Consider the following 15,747-nt stretch of genomic DNA (forward strand, 5'->3'; position numbering starts at 1 on the left):
GACAGACCACTTCTGTAATAACATAATAGAAAAATGGGCAAGTTGCTAAGGCTTCCACCTTACAACATCATAAGCAGTGTTCCTTCCTTGTCCTTCATTTTGTGTTGTGCCGTGGTTACAAGATGGACTTCTGCTAGAGCATAACCCATACAGTGTTTGGTTTCATACAGTTTGCATTGTTTTTCTGCACACTTAATCTAGGTTTTAGAAAAGAATTTGGCCCGCATTCCAACCAAGCAAGTCCAAGTTACCGAAGTTTGTGCGGTAGGTCACAATTATTGGAATATATTGAGTTTTGCTGGGTTATTATTTCACATACTTAAGACCTTATAAGCATCAGAAGTGTAGAGGGTAAAAAAATTGGCCGTAGAGCATAAGGTAATGGCACATTTCAGTGCTCCTTTCTGCAGATCTACACACTGTAATACATGCTTGGTCACCGTCCTTTGCAGCCAAATGAAGCAGATGATGAGCACTGCCTTAGTTTGGTAAGAAAAGGACAAAGTTTTTTGGAGATACATCTAAACAAGGTTAGTGTATATTTTGTAAAAAACTAGCTGCCTGTGTGTTTTGTTCATAGCTTTTACATAATTTAATAAGCTTGAGTGATCATAAGAAGTGCATACCAGTGGTATTTAGTATAGATTTGGTATTTAAGAATGCTCATGAGTTCGTAGTGGTTAATATCTGATAGCCATACTTGCCCCAAGTAAACGTAGTAATAGCAATTAATGAAGATGCACATTTCTTTAAACATGCAAGATGATTATTTTAGTTGTTATACAACTTTGTTATAGAAATCTATAGTTATGTCGCAAAGTATATCACTGTAACTGTACTGTGAATAAATCCTGTTCTGGAACAACTGTCATAAAGAGTCATTTAATTAAATTAAATGCAACAGTAACATTCTAATGAGTAACTTTGTTTATATTCAGGTTGTGAGCAATCGCCATCCTAGATCAGCTTGTTTTGCAATGTCCTCCTAGTATGACCTTTAAAATATTCATTAAAAAAAGCATCCACTAAACTTGCTGAAGTATGCAGTCAAATGCACAATACCTGCATCAGGTGTGGCACTAAAAAGCTGCAGCATAAAGTGGCCTTGTATAATATCTGCCTTCATCTCTGCAGTACATAAATGTATTCCCTTAAGTCATTGATGATAAAAAGTAGTGTTTTATGAAATTATTGTTTGATGTTTATTTGTATGCCCATTGCCAACCTGAAGACATGAAACGATTTTGACTACGTGGACACAGCCCTGTAAATCTGTGTTGACTGTAAAGAACATCTTGTGCACTTTGTGCATTCATTATGTGAATAGCTTTTGTTGAACCCTGTACTTTCATTTCTAGATAACATTTGTGGCATTGCAAGATACGCTTGAAGACAGTGCTCCTCCACCTGTCTTCGCAACATGGACATTTGCTGACTTTCAATCACAATCAACACCTGTTGCTACTGGAAAATGGTAAGGAGTAAAAGATTTTTGTGATCAGTATTGTAATCAGTATTATCTGTGTTGAAATTGTGATCAGCATGGTGATTACTGTTCAACAAATTTTGGAAGATTCCTAGATAGTGTGCAAGAAAATTTTATTTGATTCTTCAGCATGAAACTGTAGTTAATGTTGGGTGCATGAAAGTTATGTATCAACAGCTCTTTTATTCTGATGACACATTTGCAGTGGCGCTACTGTAACTTTTTAATATACTTTCTTTACTCAATAAATGCTACCAGTGTTGTCCACAATGATTGTGCTTGTTCCCTGCTCATCCTCAGCCCAGAATTCAACTGCACTGCTCGCTATGCTGTTGCTGTGGATCGAACCTTTATAGATTACCTTCACAAGGTGTGTATGCCTGAGTTAATGCATCACCTGTGCAAAAACCTATATTGTTTATTTGTGCCGTGGTGGTATTGTGAAAATTGTAATGGACTTAAGGTGTTTTAGCACAGTTATAGGAGTGAATTCTCTTTGTTTTTGAGCACTGACTTGTTTAAAGAAAATGTGCATATGGCTATAGGATTCAATAATTCACTCATTTCTGCAATGGATCCATGGACAGCAAGAGACTTTGGATGATGGTGCACTTATCTGAACATAAACTGGAAGAAGAAAAAAATCAGCAAACAGGCAGAACAGTAATGAAAAAAATGTGCTTAAAAATTCTAAATCAAACTAAATTGCAGAATTTGGTCAAGGGGTGAACAGTGAGAGGTGTAAATGTCAACTTTCAAATGTAAACTATTTATTTGGACCAAACAATGTGTTATTGGGCTTGATGGGGCTGGAATTATGTATTCTGAACACTGAAAATTAAGTTGTTGGATGAGTTGATACATTTTGAAAAAATGAGCATGAAAAGAAGTATAAAGACAAGATGATAGGACAAGTGCTTATCCCATCATCTTCCTTGTCTTCATACTTTTTTCGTGCTCATTTTTTCCTATTCATGAACACAGAAAATTCTCCAATTGCACAAGTTTGGTCGAGGCACAGTGAACACTAAAGATAAGGTTAGCTTCTGACAGAAATAGTGATTATGACTCGCTATGAATACAAAATGTTCTCCTCTCTTCAAGGAATGCAGAATTGAACTTGTCCAACACACATTTGTAGTCTTAGTAAATGCATAATCTCCAAAGCTTATCATGCAACATACAAACAAAACATCTTTTGTTCATACCTTGTGTGATTTGTTGTATGAACGAAACACTTTTTTGCAGTGATCAAATTATCACTTTACAAACCACAGAAACAGTCAACTTTTTTTTTCATTCTTGCTATTTATGTATAACTTTGTTTTGAAAGCAGTGACAAATGTATTCATTAATAAATCATTCCTTTGTTTATTTGTTCATGCTACTGCAGCCATATGGAAAGAAATATTGCAGGAGTGAGCAATACAGAGCAGAAAAGTTAAGCAAAAGGCATCTGCTTAGAACCTCAAGAACTCTTTGTATAGGTACATCTAGTCACAAACAGAAATCAAAAAAGAGCATATGCTGTAACAAATGTGAACCAAAAATTAACAGAACAAGACTCAATGCTAACAACTATGGCAAAAAACTCATTTGAAGAAAGTGACCTAATGGCTCCAGTTATGGAATTCTAGCTGTCTGCTGTGCAAGGTAAAAGCAGTTGGCTGTCAGCCAGTATTTATAAGTTATGTGTGCTACTAGCCTTTTTGAATGAGAAGTTAAGCAGTGTGTAGGCATACTGCACAATATGTAGCCGCCTGCCTACTAAAAGAAAGAACAAGTGTCTTAGAAGAATTAATTGGCCAGAAATTTTAGTCACATCAATCAGTGACAGAGCTCATATCTTTGGGAAACAAGTCACAGTCATACAATGTGTCAATTCCATGATGAAGTTGGAAATCATCAGCATACAAATGGAGGCTTAAATGATGCCAACATTTTGGGGGTTTGTTAATTGTGTTGAAAAATAATTGACTAAAATGGATCCATGTGGAATGCGAGAAGTTTCATCATCATCATCATCAGCCTAGTTACGCCCACTGCAGGGCAAAGGCCTCTCCCATACTTCTCCAACTACCCCGGTCATGTACTAATTGTGGCCATGTTGTCCCTGCAAACGTCTTAATGTCATCCACCCGCCTAACTTTCTGCCGCCCCCTGCTACACTTCCCTTCCCTTGGAATCCAGTCCGTAACCCTTAATGACCATCGGTTATCTCCCCTCCTCATTACATGTCCGGCCCATGTCTATTTCTTTTTCTTTATTTCAACTAAGATGTCATTTACCCGCGTTTGTTGCTTCACCCAATCTGCTCTTTTCTTATCCCTTAAAGTTACACCGATCATTCTTCTTTCCATAGCTCGTTGCGTCGTCCTCAATTTCAGCAGAACCCTTTTCGTAAGCCTCCAGGTTTCTGCTCCATATGTGAGTACTGGTAACACACAGCTGTTATACACTTTCCTTTTGAGGGATAGTGGCAACCTGCTGTTCATGATTTGAGAATGCCTGCCAAACGCACCCCAGCCCATTCTTATTCTTCTGGTTATTTCGTACCAGTTTCTTCCGTTGCCTCCTCAAGTCTAGGCTAATTCGAGTTCTTACCATCCTATGGTCACTGCAGCGTACCTTGCCGAGCACGTCTACATCTTGTATGATGCCAGGGTTCGCGCAGAGTATGAAGTCGATTTCATTTCTAGTCTCACCATTCAGGCTCCTCCACGTCCACTTTCGACTAACCCGCTTGCGGAAAAAGGTATTCATTATCCGCATATTATTCTGTTCTGCAAACTCTACTAATAACTCTCCTCTGCTATTCCTAGAGCCTATGCCATATCCCCCACTGACTTGTCTCCAGCCTGCTTCTTGCCTACCCTGGCATTGAAGTCGCCCATCAGTATAGTGTATTTTGTTTTGACTTTACCCATCGCCAATTCCACGTCTTCATAAAAGCTTTCGACTTCCTGGTCATCATGACTGCTTGTAGGGGCATAGACTTGTACCACCTTCAATTTGTTCCTCTTATTAAGTTTCACAACAAGACCTGCTACCCTCTCGTTAATGCTATAGAATTCCTGTATGTTACCAGCTATTTCCTTATTAATCAGGAATCCGACTCCTAGTTCTCGTCTCTCAGCTAAGCCCCGGTAGCACAGTACGTGCCCGCTTTTTAGCACTGTATATGCTTCTTTTGTCCTCCTAACCTCACTGAGCCCTATTATATCCCATTTACTACCCTCTAATTCCTCCAATAACACTGCTAGACTCGCCTCACTAGATAACGTTCTAACGTTAAACGTTGCCAGGTTCAGATTCCAATGGCGGCCTGTTTACTCATATTTAAAAGGGCACTTGTAGATTAAATTACATTCACAAGTCAGTTCATTCAATCAGTAAATCAATCTTCATTTCCCATTTAACCATGGAGGAGGGTGAGGAAAAGGCCACAAAGAGACGGCTTGAAAGATCCTCAACCATTTGTTTCTTTTAAATTGAATAGGATTGAATTGTGAGATTATAAGCCCTGAAGCAGCGCAGTTGGCAATGAGGGAAATCGTGGTGGGTAGTTCAGGATTAATTTTGACTACCTGGGATTTTTTTAAGTGCACCCAAGGACATGAGTATTTTTGCATTCAACCTCCATCGGAATGCAACCACCAGTAAAGCGAACCCATGACCTAGCAGTCAGCAGCAGATGCCATAGTCACTGAGCCACTCCTGATGGTGTATACACATACTATAGAAAGATCAGACAGCATAAGTAGTGCCACATAAAACAGATAGTACATACAGTTATGTACTGAGAAGACATTTTGATGTAGAACATATGAAAGACATTGTGTGCCTTAATGATAGCAAAAAGACGTGTGGTGCAAGAAAGCCTAAGTATTCACGTAAGCTTATGTGAAATTTTAAAATGTAAAGTCATGCAGTATCTCTGGACAGTTGACAGCACTGTGAACAAGTTTGAAGAAGAACGTCAGGTCAACTTTTGTGCATCGGCTATTCAGAAGCCTTGACACTGATAGATTGTGACAGTATGGTATGTGTTTCCTTTAGGGGTGCGCGAATATTCCATATTTCGAATACTGTATGAATCAAATAGTCTGTGCTATTCGGTACATATTCAAGAATTCACTATTCAAAGTAGTTGAATATCCACTTCTTTTGAATTTATAAGGTATGGAAACACTAATCAGAGTCTCGAGGGAGACAGACCAATAGATGTGAGGACTTTTCCCAATGATTATTGTTGTGGGATAGCTGCTGTTGTTGCGTAGGGATGCCAGTTCCTGAGTGAATGCATGGAGCAGATAACTTCCGCTCAATAATTTCCAGTCATTCAATAAGAATGGCTCACTGTTAGGCAGCCTATACAGGAATTTGTTCCAATTTATTATTTAATCAGCCTCAGCATGTTTGCATCCCTTGGAAACACTGTGTAGTGCTGTAGTATCACACTTCTCTCCTTCAGCAAACACAACACCCCTAGTTCTCTGCCAGTTTGTTTTTATTCGCATTTCCTGCCCAACTAAGCATGTTAGTGCCTGTGAGTGACACCAACAACTACTTAATCAAGTTTCATGAAAAAGATTTTTAAAAAATACTAGCATAGCTGTTTTAGAAGGAAGTATAAAGAAAAGCTAAACTAACAATACAAAAGGTCAATGCAAATGTGGTGCATATTATTTCAATTATTTCACATACTACAAGCAGTGCTCGAGAGATAAAAGTACTGTCAAAAAAATAAAATACAAAATTAAATAGCCTTTTAAATTTGGGTAAAAGCTACAGCCAGTTGTTTTGAAATGCTTTTGTTACTACTTCCAGTCATTCTATTCCTGGCGATAGGACAAAACGGCCCAGTGGTTCTAGGTCACCGATTTAATTGAAGGAGCGCATGGCGGAAATAACTAGCGAAACATGGTGAAAATGTGACCTGCACTTTTTTTCCTCGAATGTCTAGTATGGCTTGTGTCTTTTCGTAGGACTCTGTCCAGATTGAAGTTCAAGCTGTGCACGGTACTGACATCCACAGCTTGGGCACCTGCCAGATTGCTTTGAGGCCTGCACTGCAACAGCCGTTCAAGTGCAACTATGCTCAAGCAGCACTCGTTGGCAAGTTCAGATTCAGGAATGCTTATTTCTGCTTAGCATTGGCATTGTGTGTTTTATTGCTTTGAAGTAGCTTGCAGTCAATGTGCTGAAACACAATATAGGAAATGCTGAAAAGAGTGGCTTGGTGTACCTCATGGTCCCTGGAGTGGCAGTGTGTGGACCGTTGTTGTCTGCCGTTCTTCTTTAACCAACAAAATTTACACCTCCATGGCTATGTGTTTTGGTTACCTCATGCCCAAGTAAAGGTGGTGCAGCTGGCAATAACTGTACTCACCCTTGTTTAGTACTGATTAGTACAAAACAGTTTAATGAATGCATGTCGCATGCACTTACTGGCAGGCCAAGGATGACTCTATCTCTTATTAAGGCATGTGAGACATTCCACAAGTGCACTTCTCGGCACATCTCAAGTGACCCATCAAGATTGCACAGAAACTTTTCTCTACAACTGGAAAGAACATGTTAATGTGCAGGCTGGTGTCACCATCCCTTCTGCCTTTCCTGCCTCACTTATACCTCATTCTTGGTACATGACACTCAGCTTTTACTGAACAGAGATAATAAAGCCAGCCATATCATTTTAGGGAAATTTAGATATAAAAAAAAACCTACTTATAAGAGTAAGTTGTTGGTTGCCTATGCAAACAGTGCCTGGTGGGTTAATGCTTCAAAGGTGAGCTCCACTTTACCTAGGCAAACATAAAATGTTGCAGTCGAGTGCATCAGAGGACAAATAGTACTGATACACATTGTTATCAGTGACTTAGATAGTGTAACTCTTTCCCTACCATGTATGGCCTGGGCTTGTCCACTTTTGTTTGTACCTCTACCCCAATAATTAGCTGATCTTGTGCACTTGAACTTGCATACCTATGTGCCACCAAAGACACATTGAACCCATCCAAGCATGTATACTTCCTATCTGTTTGTTAGCAGCATCATTAACAAATGTTCATTGGTGGAATGCCTTATCAGGAAGGAAAATAGCTTGATAACTCCATTGTTATTTAACGAGTGCATTCTCCCAACACAAGTAGTGGGATCGGAGTCAAGGAGTGGGCCCAAAATGCAAGTTTCTAACCATTCTTTCTAGCAAAAAGAACAAGTGAGTGGATCTGCATGAAGTGTCAGTGAATCAAAATATTTTAACAATTTTTGCTTCAAACTTTCAGATTCCGATGTTGAATGTATGTCAGCTTGTTGGCAATGAGCAAAGACCAAAAAAGAGAATTTAATGCTTGCGTCTCCATGGCTTCACTCCACATCTGCCTGCCATGAGATTGTACAAACTAACAGTGATTTTGTGTCCCAGCTTTTGAAAGCTGTGGGAATTTTAAGTGAAAGCAAAGGAATAGAGTGAGAAGTTTATTAAAGATGTTTGAAATTATCATCATGCGTGTAATTAAGGTGCATTGGACAAATTAAGAATTGCTTCTTCATGCTTATGCTACTACTGCTATCTGCGGCGTTCGTGTTGTCCACTTCTCTACTCTTGTGTCCTGTCTGGTCCACTTCTCTACTCTTGTGTCCTGTCTGCACGCCTCACTTCTATTTTGCATAATGAATCCTTACCAACTAGCTCAGCTTTCTGTCGTTCTATACTGCTATCCCTTGACTGTGGCTTCTCTTTGCCCTCATTATTACCTCTCACCATGTTTGTGATTGTTGATGGTGCATGAGAGTATAATAATCAACAGGGGTGAATCACATTATGTGATAATCTGAGCTCTTTGATCACTTGTTTTCTACAAATACCATAATATCACACTGTTTGGAAGGAACATAAAACAGGAACCTGCCAGCTAATATTGAAATAAGAGAAGAAAATTCGTTTGAGAAGCAGCAAACCCACTTATAATAACTTATGACCGATAGAAATGCACAAGCATTCAGAAAATGAAATTTACATTTTAAGTTCACTCATTTGCTTTTCGCTTACATATTCAAATTATATTTGCTGAGACAGATTTGCTATAGATGAATAAATTTGCTGAGATATACTTCCTTTTGTCTTGCTATCTTGTGTTGCAAATACTATATGGTACATGCAAGGATCACTGGACTTCTGTTTGTTTGATGTAGGTTTTGTATAAATGATTTCAGGGGTCCAAGATGAGCAGCACAAGCACTTTGTTGGAACTTTGAGCTATTGGGTTCGCTTTTTACCTGCTGCGGATCCAGCCAGAAGACTGTTGGGTGTAAGTTTATTTTCCTCTGAAATGCAGTTTATTCACACATACTGAAACTTGGATCTTTTCACATTGTTTTTGAAACCTGAAAGTTCGTGCATGAAGCCAAATTATTTTTCACATCTAACTGCTGTATATGGCACTCACAGGCATTCCATGTTGGTAAAGAACTGCTTAGTGGGTCACAGGCCTTGCAGATAAGGTTGATTTTTCTCCGACCCCGGATGCACTACAGTGTTGTGTGACTCTAGAACGGCAGTGAAGAACTACGCCAAGGGTAGGGTATGTAGTGAGGCCGCGCGCATACTGCGCAAGGCCGAACACATCGAACACAAAAGAGCTGTGGTGATCAAGTGGTTTCCGGCCCACATGGGCAGTGACGTGTCGGAACGCGGGAACGTGAACCACAACGAGACGGCCAACTCAGCCGCGCGAGGACTAACCAACCGCGCAGCTGCAAGCACGGCCGACTCGGAGTGTTGGTCGCGGTGCAGTGCCAAGGACAAGATGACCACCTTCAACGAAATAGTGAAGTGGTACAGACTTAACAGACAGACTATGCCGCCACCTCATCCGGGGCTTGCCCGGAAGGAGGCAGTGCTATACAGGCAATTACAGACGGGGTCGCTGCTCACCCCGGTGCTAGCTAAGCACGTGTGTCCGAGCGTGTACGCAAGTGACGTGTGTAGACTGTGCGCTAAGGAGAGAGCCACCGCGGCCCACATCCTTTGGGACTGTAGTATAAATCCGCGAGAAGCCAGCGAGAAGACAACGATCCCGCCGCAGCTAGAGGCTGCAACGAGGAGCTATGACCAAGAGACACAACTCAAGGCCGTCCAGCAGGTCTCGGCAGCTCTAGAGAGGCAGCGACCGCGCGAAACCGAGGAGACGGGAGCAGCACCCCCAGGAAGGGGGCGGCGACCCTCTCGGATCCCCGGAAGTAGCGAGGCACGCATGCCTCGAGGAGCACAATGCACGAGACTGACGTAGTGGCCGCGTCGCGGTGAAAGCTTGTCCTCCCTGCGTGGAGGGAGCCTAACCGACTCTGCAGGCATTTTCACTAAAGTTGCTCTCTCTCTCTCTCTCTCTCTTTTTTTTTGTTATGCTTAGCACAAGTTCGTGCTTCTGGCTTTTAGCCAGCCTGCCAACAATCACCGCCTGTGCCGTCGTGCCATGGCATGTGCTGTAAGAGGCGTGGCACTTGAGCCAGAGGGACTCCTCGGACGGCACATAAAAATGCGCAGCAGCTGAAGGAGGGACAGAGGTTTGGCAGAATTGAAGTGAGGTAGCGAGGAGCAGCCCAGCAAAGGATGTGTGCTCCTTAAAAGTGGCAGGCAAAAGATCGAGTACCTGGAGAAGCTTCAAATAAGCAGCAGTTACGAGCTCGAAAATAGGATGAATCTGTCCGTCCGGGAAATTCTTTAAAATTTGCAAAAGTTTCTAACAGCTTGGGAAGCTGAGGGATTTTTGAGTGCAAACAAGTGGCTAATGCTCATATAGTCTGCATATTTATTGTGAGTTTCAGACTTTGCAGTATTAGTAGAGTTATGGGAATCAAAGAGTCAGTTGAATCAGGACTTTTTCTTTCTGAATGATTTTATTCAGTTATTCAAAATACGAAACCAGCTCACAGAAGATGAGGATGAAGGTGAAAAAGGCAACAGGGGAAATGCTTGACGTACAGCTGTATAGCTTATTCAAAGGAAACCACAAACTAACATTTCAGGCATTTGCCAGACCACTTTAACCATATCTGACCTAATCAATGTTCAGGTTTTGCTCTAGATACCTGTATTCTTTATCAGTGCAGATAACTGACAGCGTAATTACACATTGCCTGAAGCTATATTTTAGTTTTTTTATTGAAGTATGCTTCCAGAGTCGTCCTTTTTCTCATCACATGCACACATTAAATACTCATCATCATTAGCTTGTAGTTTCTTTTGAATAAGCTAACAGTTGGAAGGCTATTTGTCCTGTTGCCTTCTTTGTCTCTGTCGTTGTCATTTCTGCAATGGTATTGTATTTTGGATTTTGTAAACAGCAAGTGTAAACTTAAACTTGGAGATGAAAAGTATCATAGATTCTTTTGGATTAATGCAATACGTTATTGATCCAACTTGTGCTATCAATACATTGGACCTTGTTTTCTGCAACTCGCCAATTATAGTAAATTTTGTAAATGCTTTTCTGAGAATAAGTGAACACCTGGCTGTCGTCACAAGTGTTAAAATCAAAAGTAGCAGACAAAAGAAAAAAGTGACCAGGAATATGTAGCTATATGACAGAGGTGTTATGCCACCATATCAAGGAAGCTGCTTGATCATTTGCCGCTTTTTGAATGCCTCTCAGATGATTGTGACATTCAAGAATTGTGGGATAAGATTAAGGAAAAACTCAAGCAGCTTACTGATACCTACATTCCCAGTATCAAATGTGGTACACTTAAAAAGCATATCAAACCATGGATGACTTCGCATATCTTAAGAATAGTTAGGAATAAAAGGCATATGTAATTAAAACACCAAAGAACTAATAGCAATCGTCACTTTGAAAGGTTGCATGATGTAATCCATGTGTTCAAACAAAACATAAGGGTTGCTAAGGAGTGCTACTTCGAAAAACTTGGCAGGGAAATAAAAACGAATGCCAAGGCATTCTGGTAATACATGAAAAACTACAGAGCAGATCCAGCAGTCATCACTGAAGTTGTCTTTAATAATGAGAATTTATTAGATGACATTGAGAAAGCTGCTTGCCTAAATAATTAATGAATAAAGTGAAAATGAGACATCCACCCAAATGTAGCTAAGTGTTACAAAGGAAACCCATACGGTTTTTAAAAGAAAAGCTCCGCAGTTGAAGAAAAATTTGTCCTGGTCCGGGACTTGAACGCAGGACCACTGCCCTCCCGGGACAGCCGCTCTACCATCTGAGCTAACCAGGCGGCTAGCAGATGGCAGGTGAAGTCGAATTTATCAACAAGTCAGAAGCAAAGGCAAGAGTTTGACACAATAGTTCTGCGGAAACCCGCAAGGTGGAGAGAAGTAATGAATAAAGGGAAAATGAGACATCCACCCAAATGTAGCTAAGTGCTGCAAAGGAAACGCATACGAGTCCCTCGAAAGAAAAGCTTCGCAGTTCAACAAAAATTCGTCCTGGTCCGGGGCTCGAACCCGGTACCACCGCCTTTCTGGGGCAGCCGCTCTCCCATCTGAGCTAACCAGGCGGCTAGCAGATGGCAGGCGAAGTCGAATGTATCAACAAGTCTGAAGCAAAGGCAAGAGTTTGACGTAATAGTTCTGCAGAAATCCCCATGGTGGAGAGAAGTAATGAATAAAGGGAAAATGAGACCTCCACCCAAATGTAGCTAAGTGCTACCAAGCTTTTCTTTTGAGGAACCCGTATGGGTTTCCTTTGTAGCACTTAGCTACGTTTGGGTGGATGTCTCATTTTCCCTTTATTCATTACTTCTCTCCACCTTGTGGGTTTCCACAGAACTATTATGCCTAAATAATTACTTTCATTCACTATATTTGCCAAAACTCAGCTGTAGTCCTTCACCATGCACAAGTTCTGTTCCGACTATGAAGTCAATAGAGTTAAATGTTAATGGAATCAGAGCATTACTAAACAAAATTAATGATAATAATGCAAATGGACCAGACAGCATTTCTCCTCGAATTCTAAAGCAATGTGCTGAACTGATGTCCCTTTACTTCTACGTAATCTACACCAACCCTTTATCTTCGGGTGCCCTCCCGGATGAGTGGAAAATTGCACATGTCATCCCTATTCATAAACGTGGGTCTAAAAAAATGTAAATAACTATAGGCCCATTTCACTTACTACGTCCATACCATGTATATTAGAACACATTTTATATAAAGAGATAATGACACATTTACTAACAAACAACTTACTAGCGTCACAATAACAAGGGTTCCTTAAGGGTCTATCTTGCACAATACAACTGATCGAATTTTATCATGAACTTGTATCTCATATCGACACCGGCAGACAAATTGATTGCCTTTTCCTAGACTTTCAAAAGGTATTTGATACTGTTTCACATCCTTTGCTTTTAGGTAAACTTGCAGCACTAAATATTGACCATACAGTTCTACCTTGGATAGAAAATTATCGTTCTGCCGACAATGCATAGTATTAAATGGCAAGAAATCCAGTTTCATAGATATAACATTAGGTGTCCCACAGGGCTCAGTTTTGGGGCCACTTTTATGTTTAATATATATAAATTATGTTTGTTGAGGAATTAGTTCTAGTATACGGTTGTTTGCCGATGACTGTGTTTTATATAGGAAAATTAGAAAAGAAGATGACGTTTCCCTGTTACAAAGTGACTTATCATGTGTTCTTGAATGGCGTTCAAGATGGAGAATGAACTTTCATGCTAAAAAATGAGGTCATGTTACTTTTACATGTAAAAAACACAGGCTAACCTCTGAGTATCTCATCGGCAATAGTATAGTGAAGCAAAAATCGCAGTTTCAGTTTCAGTTTATTGATGCGATTGAAATGTTTTGCAGAAAAAGTAACTCTAGGAGGTCCCATAGTCAAAGACTGGGGAGGGACCTCCAACAGTATAGATACTTAGGTGTGAGATTCTCAGCCGATTGTTCATGGAATGCTCACTTTGATACAGTGGTCGCTAAGGCCACCAGGACATTATACAGCGAAGTCTGAGACACATGTCACTTCGTTTGAAATCAACTGCTTACCTAACGTGTTCAACCAATGCTTGAATGTGCTTGTGCCGTGTGGGACCCTTGCCAAAAAACATCAACTGATAAACTTGAAAAAATCTAGAACAGAGCAGCAAGGTTTTATTTAAGCTGGTACTCGAGAACTGATTGCTGTATCAATATGAAAAATTAATAGGATAGAAAATTCATTCCTCTCATTGAAGAGAATTGTGTCTGAAACTCCTTTATTGAATATCTCATGGTAAAACCGGCATTCGAAAGGAAATATACTTATACAGGCCTCATTATGTCACTGCACGTACTGATCATTGTTTCAAGATTTTAGAATACTGCACTAGAACTAATATGTAGGCTAATTCATTTTTTGTTCATTCCATTAGCGAGTGGAATTGCCTGTCAAGTCAGCAAGTGTGCCATGTCAATGAAGATGTTTTTTTTTTTTCAATATTGTAGCCCCCCTGCTGTAGCCCCTTCGGGCTAAGTGGGGTAATCATTGAATAAAGAAAAGAAGTTGGTACAAATAAACTGCATCCAAATTCACCTCAAAACACTTTAAGCAACAGTTGTAACCACGAATTAATAATTAGAATTTGCATAATTCATCTGAATTTGGTAGCTTGCTGCACTACAACATATATATATATATATATATATATATATATATATATATATATATATATATATATATATATATATATATATATATATATATATATATATATATATATATATATATATATATATATATATATATATGTTTGGACTTATATTTGGACATATATATTTGGACTTGCTCAAGGCAACAGCATGCCAATCTGCCATTGTTCTCAATGATCTCCGGTGTACTGTCACTTAATGCGAAAGCATTACTTGGCTCATTGTGCCACCCCACCGTCATCGGAAAGCCGTGGCAGAAAAACAGCAAACAAATTATGTCATCTTCAACGAAAAAAAAGAAAAAGAGGCCACGGTGAGTATTCAATCTTCGGCCCAACCGCCGCTGCTATAGCTCTGTAGCCAAGTGCACTAACCACTACGCCACCATTGCAACAAGCAACAGTGATGAATATGTTTGAGCCTGTTCACTTGGTCGAGCTCTGCCTGGCCGGCGGTACACTAGATGGCAGAGCGAGCGGCCGGCGGAGCAAGTGCCTGCGGAGCGAGCGTGGCGAAATGCAGACACTTGCTCTGCCTTTCGCGTTGTCAGGGACCCACAGACACCGGAGCCGGAGCCTGTGGATGATGGTGACGAATAAGACAAAACATGCTTCAGGTACACGTCGTACGATGACTATGACATCCCCTCCAGAGTATGCGGTGGAGTTCGCCTAAGAACCCGATGAAGAGATGTAATGTCAACACGATGGTGCCACTCGGAAAAATGCTGTCATTGCTTGGCAAAGTGGCATCATCCTGCTGAAAAGTTGTGCCATCAAGAAAGAACACTCAACACAATCTACGTGAAACACTACCTTAATGAGAACTCCGCAAAGAAAGCACAGCTGAGAGATTGCAGTATGGCCGGTTTGTCATCTTGTGTTGTTGCGGCCTCATAAGCAGCAACCTTAACCTCAGAAACATAACACAGCAGCACTTAACTCGCCAACATTTTGCCGCAACACTAAACTCAGTGACATAACTCAGCAACACACCCAGCGACAAGTGATGCTCTTGCATTAACATATCATAAAAATTGCTTAGGCGCCCCCATATTTTTCTTTTCTTTTTTGAAGCTTGATTCAAGTTATGTGAAACACCCTATTGCTTTATAGTACGTGTACATAGACACCTGTGTCTCCTGCCACTGGCTTAATTTAAACTTAACATTTCTAGCTTTCAGTGCCAATGTCCCCACGAAAAGAGTTGCCTCATTCTGGACATCAAAGCAGAAAGCAGAATGGAGAGACAGCCAATGCTATGTACAATGAACTTAAGGTCAACATCATTCGCTGCATGGGGATCTCATCAAAACAAGGTAATGAATTCACTTTATGTTAAGTGATACTTTTTATTATTATGTTAACAGTTTAGCCAATTTTTATTCTCAAAGGGAACATTAGTCACTGCATGATAATTGTTGCAGGTTTTCTTACTTTTTTAAATCAACAAGTCTGTTTTATAAAAATTGGCATGAGTGTAATATTTTTTTCAGCAGAGGGGAGGGGATTGAGGCACCATAGTTGGTATGACAAATGCAATTTTAGGTAACTAGTGTGCACGCTAATGT

General features: G+C 40.3%; 1 protein-coding gene across 6 annotated transcripts in view; it reads left to right on the forward strand.

Moving 5' to 3' along the window:
* Positions 1 to 15,747, forward strand: part of LOC135916559 (protein fantom-like) — a 65,177-nt gene that overhangs the window by 15,089 nt on the left and 34,341 nt on the right. For all 6 annotated transcript variants that reach the window (XM_065449982.1, XM_065449983.1, XM_065449985.1 and 3 more), the window contains 7 exons: positions 202 to 264; positions 453 to 530; positions 1,359 to 1,474; positions 1,787 to 1,856; positions 6,475 to 6,604; positions 8,708 to 8,802; positions 15,354 to 15,495. In XM_065449982.1, coding sequence (XP_065306054.1) covers positions 202 to 264; positions 453 to 530; positions 1,359 to 1,474; positions 1,787 to 1,856; positions 6,475 to 6,604; positions 8,708 to 8,802; positions 15,354 to 15,495 — 694 coding nt within the window. The remainder of the gene's footprint in view (positions 1 to 201; positions 265 to 452; positions 531 to 1,358; positions 1,475 to 1,786; positions 1,857 to 6,474; positions 6,605 to 8,707; positions 8,803 to 15,353; positions 15,496 to 15,747) is intronic.

The sequence above is a fragment of the Dermacentor albipictus genome, chromosome 1 (assembly GCF_038994185.2).
Source record: "Dermacentor albipictus isolate Rhodes 1998 colony chromosome 1, USDA_Dalb.pri_finalv2, whole genome shotgun sequence".
In the NCBI taxonomy this organism is placed as follows: Eukaryota; Metazoa; Arthropoda; class Arachnida; order Ixodida; family Ixodidae; genus Dermacentor; species Dermacentor albipictus.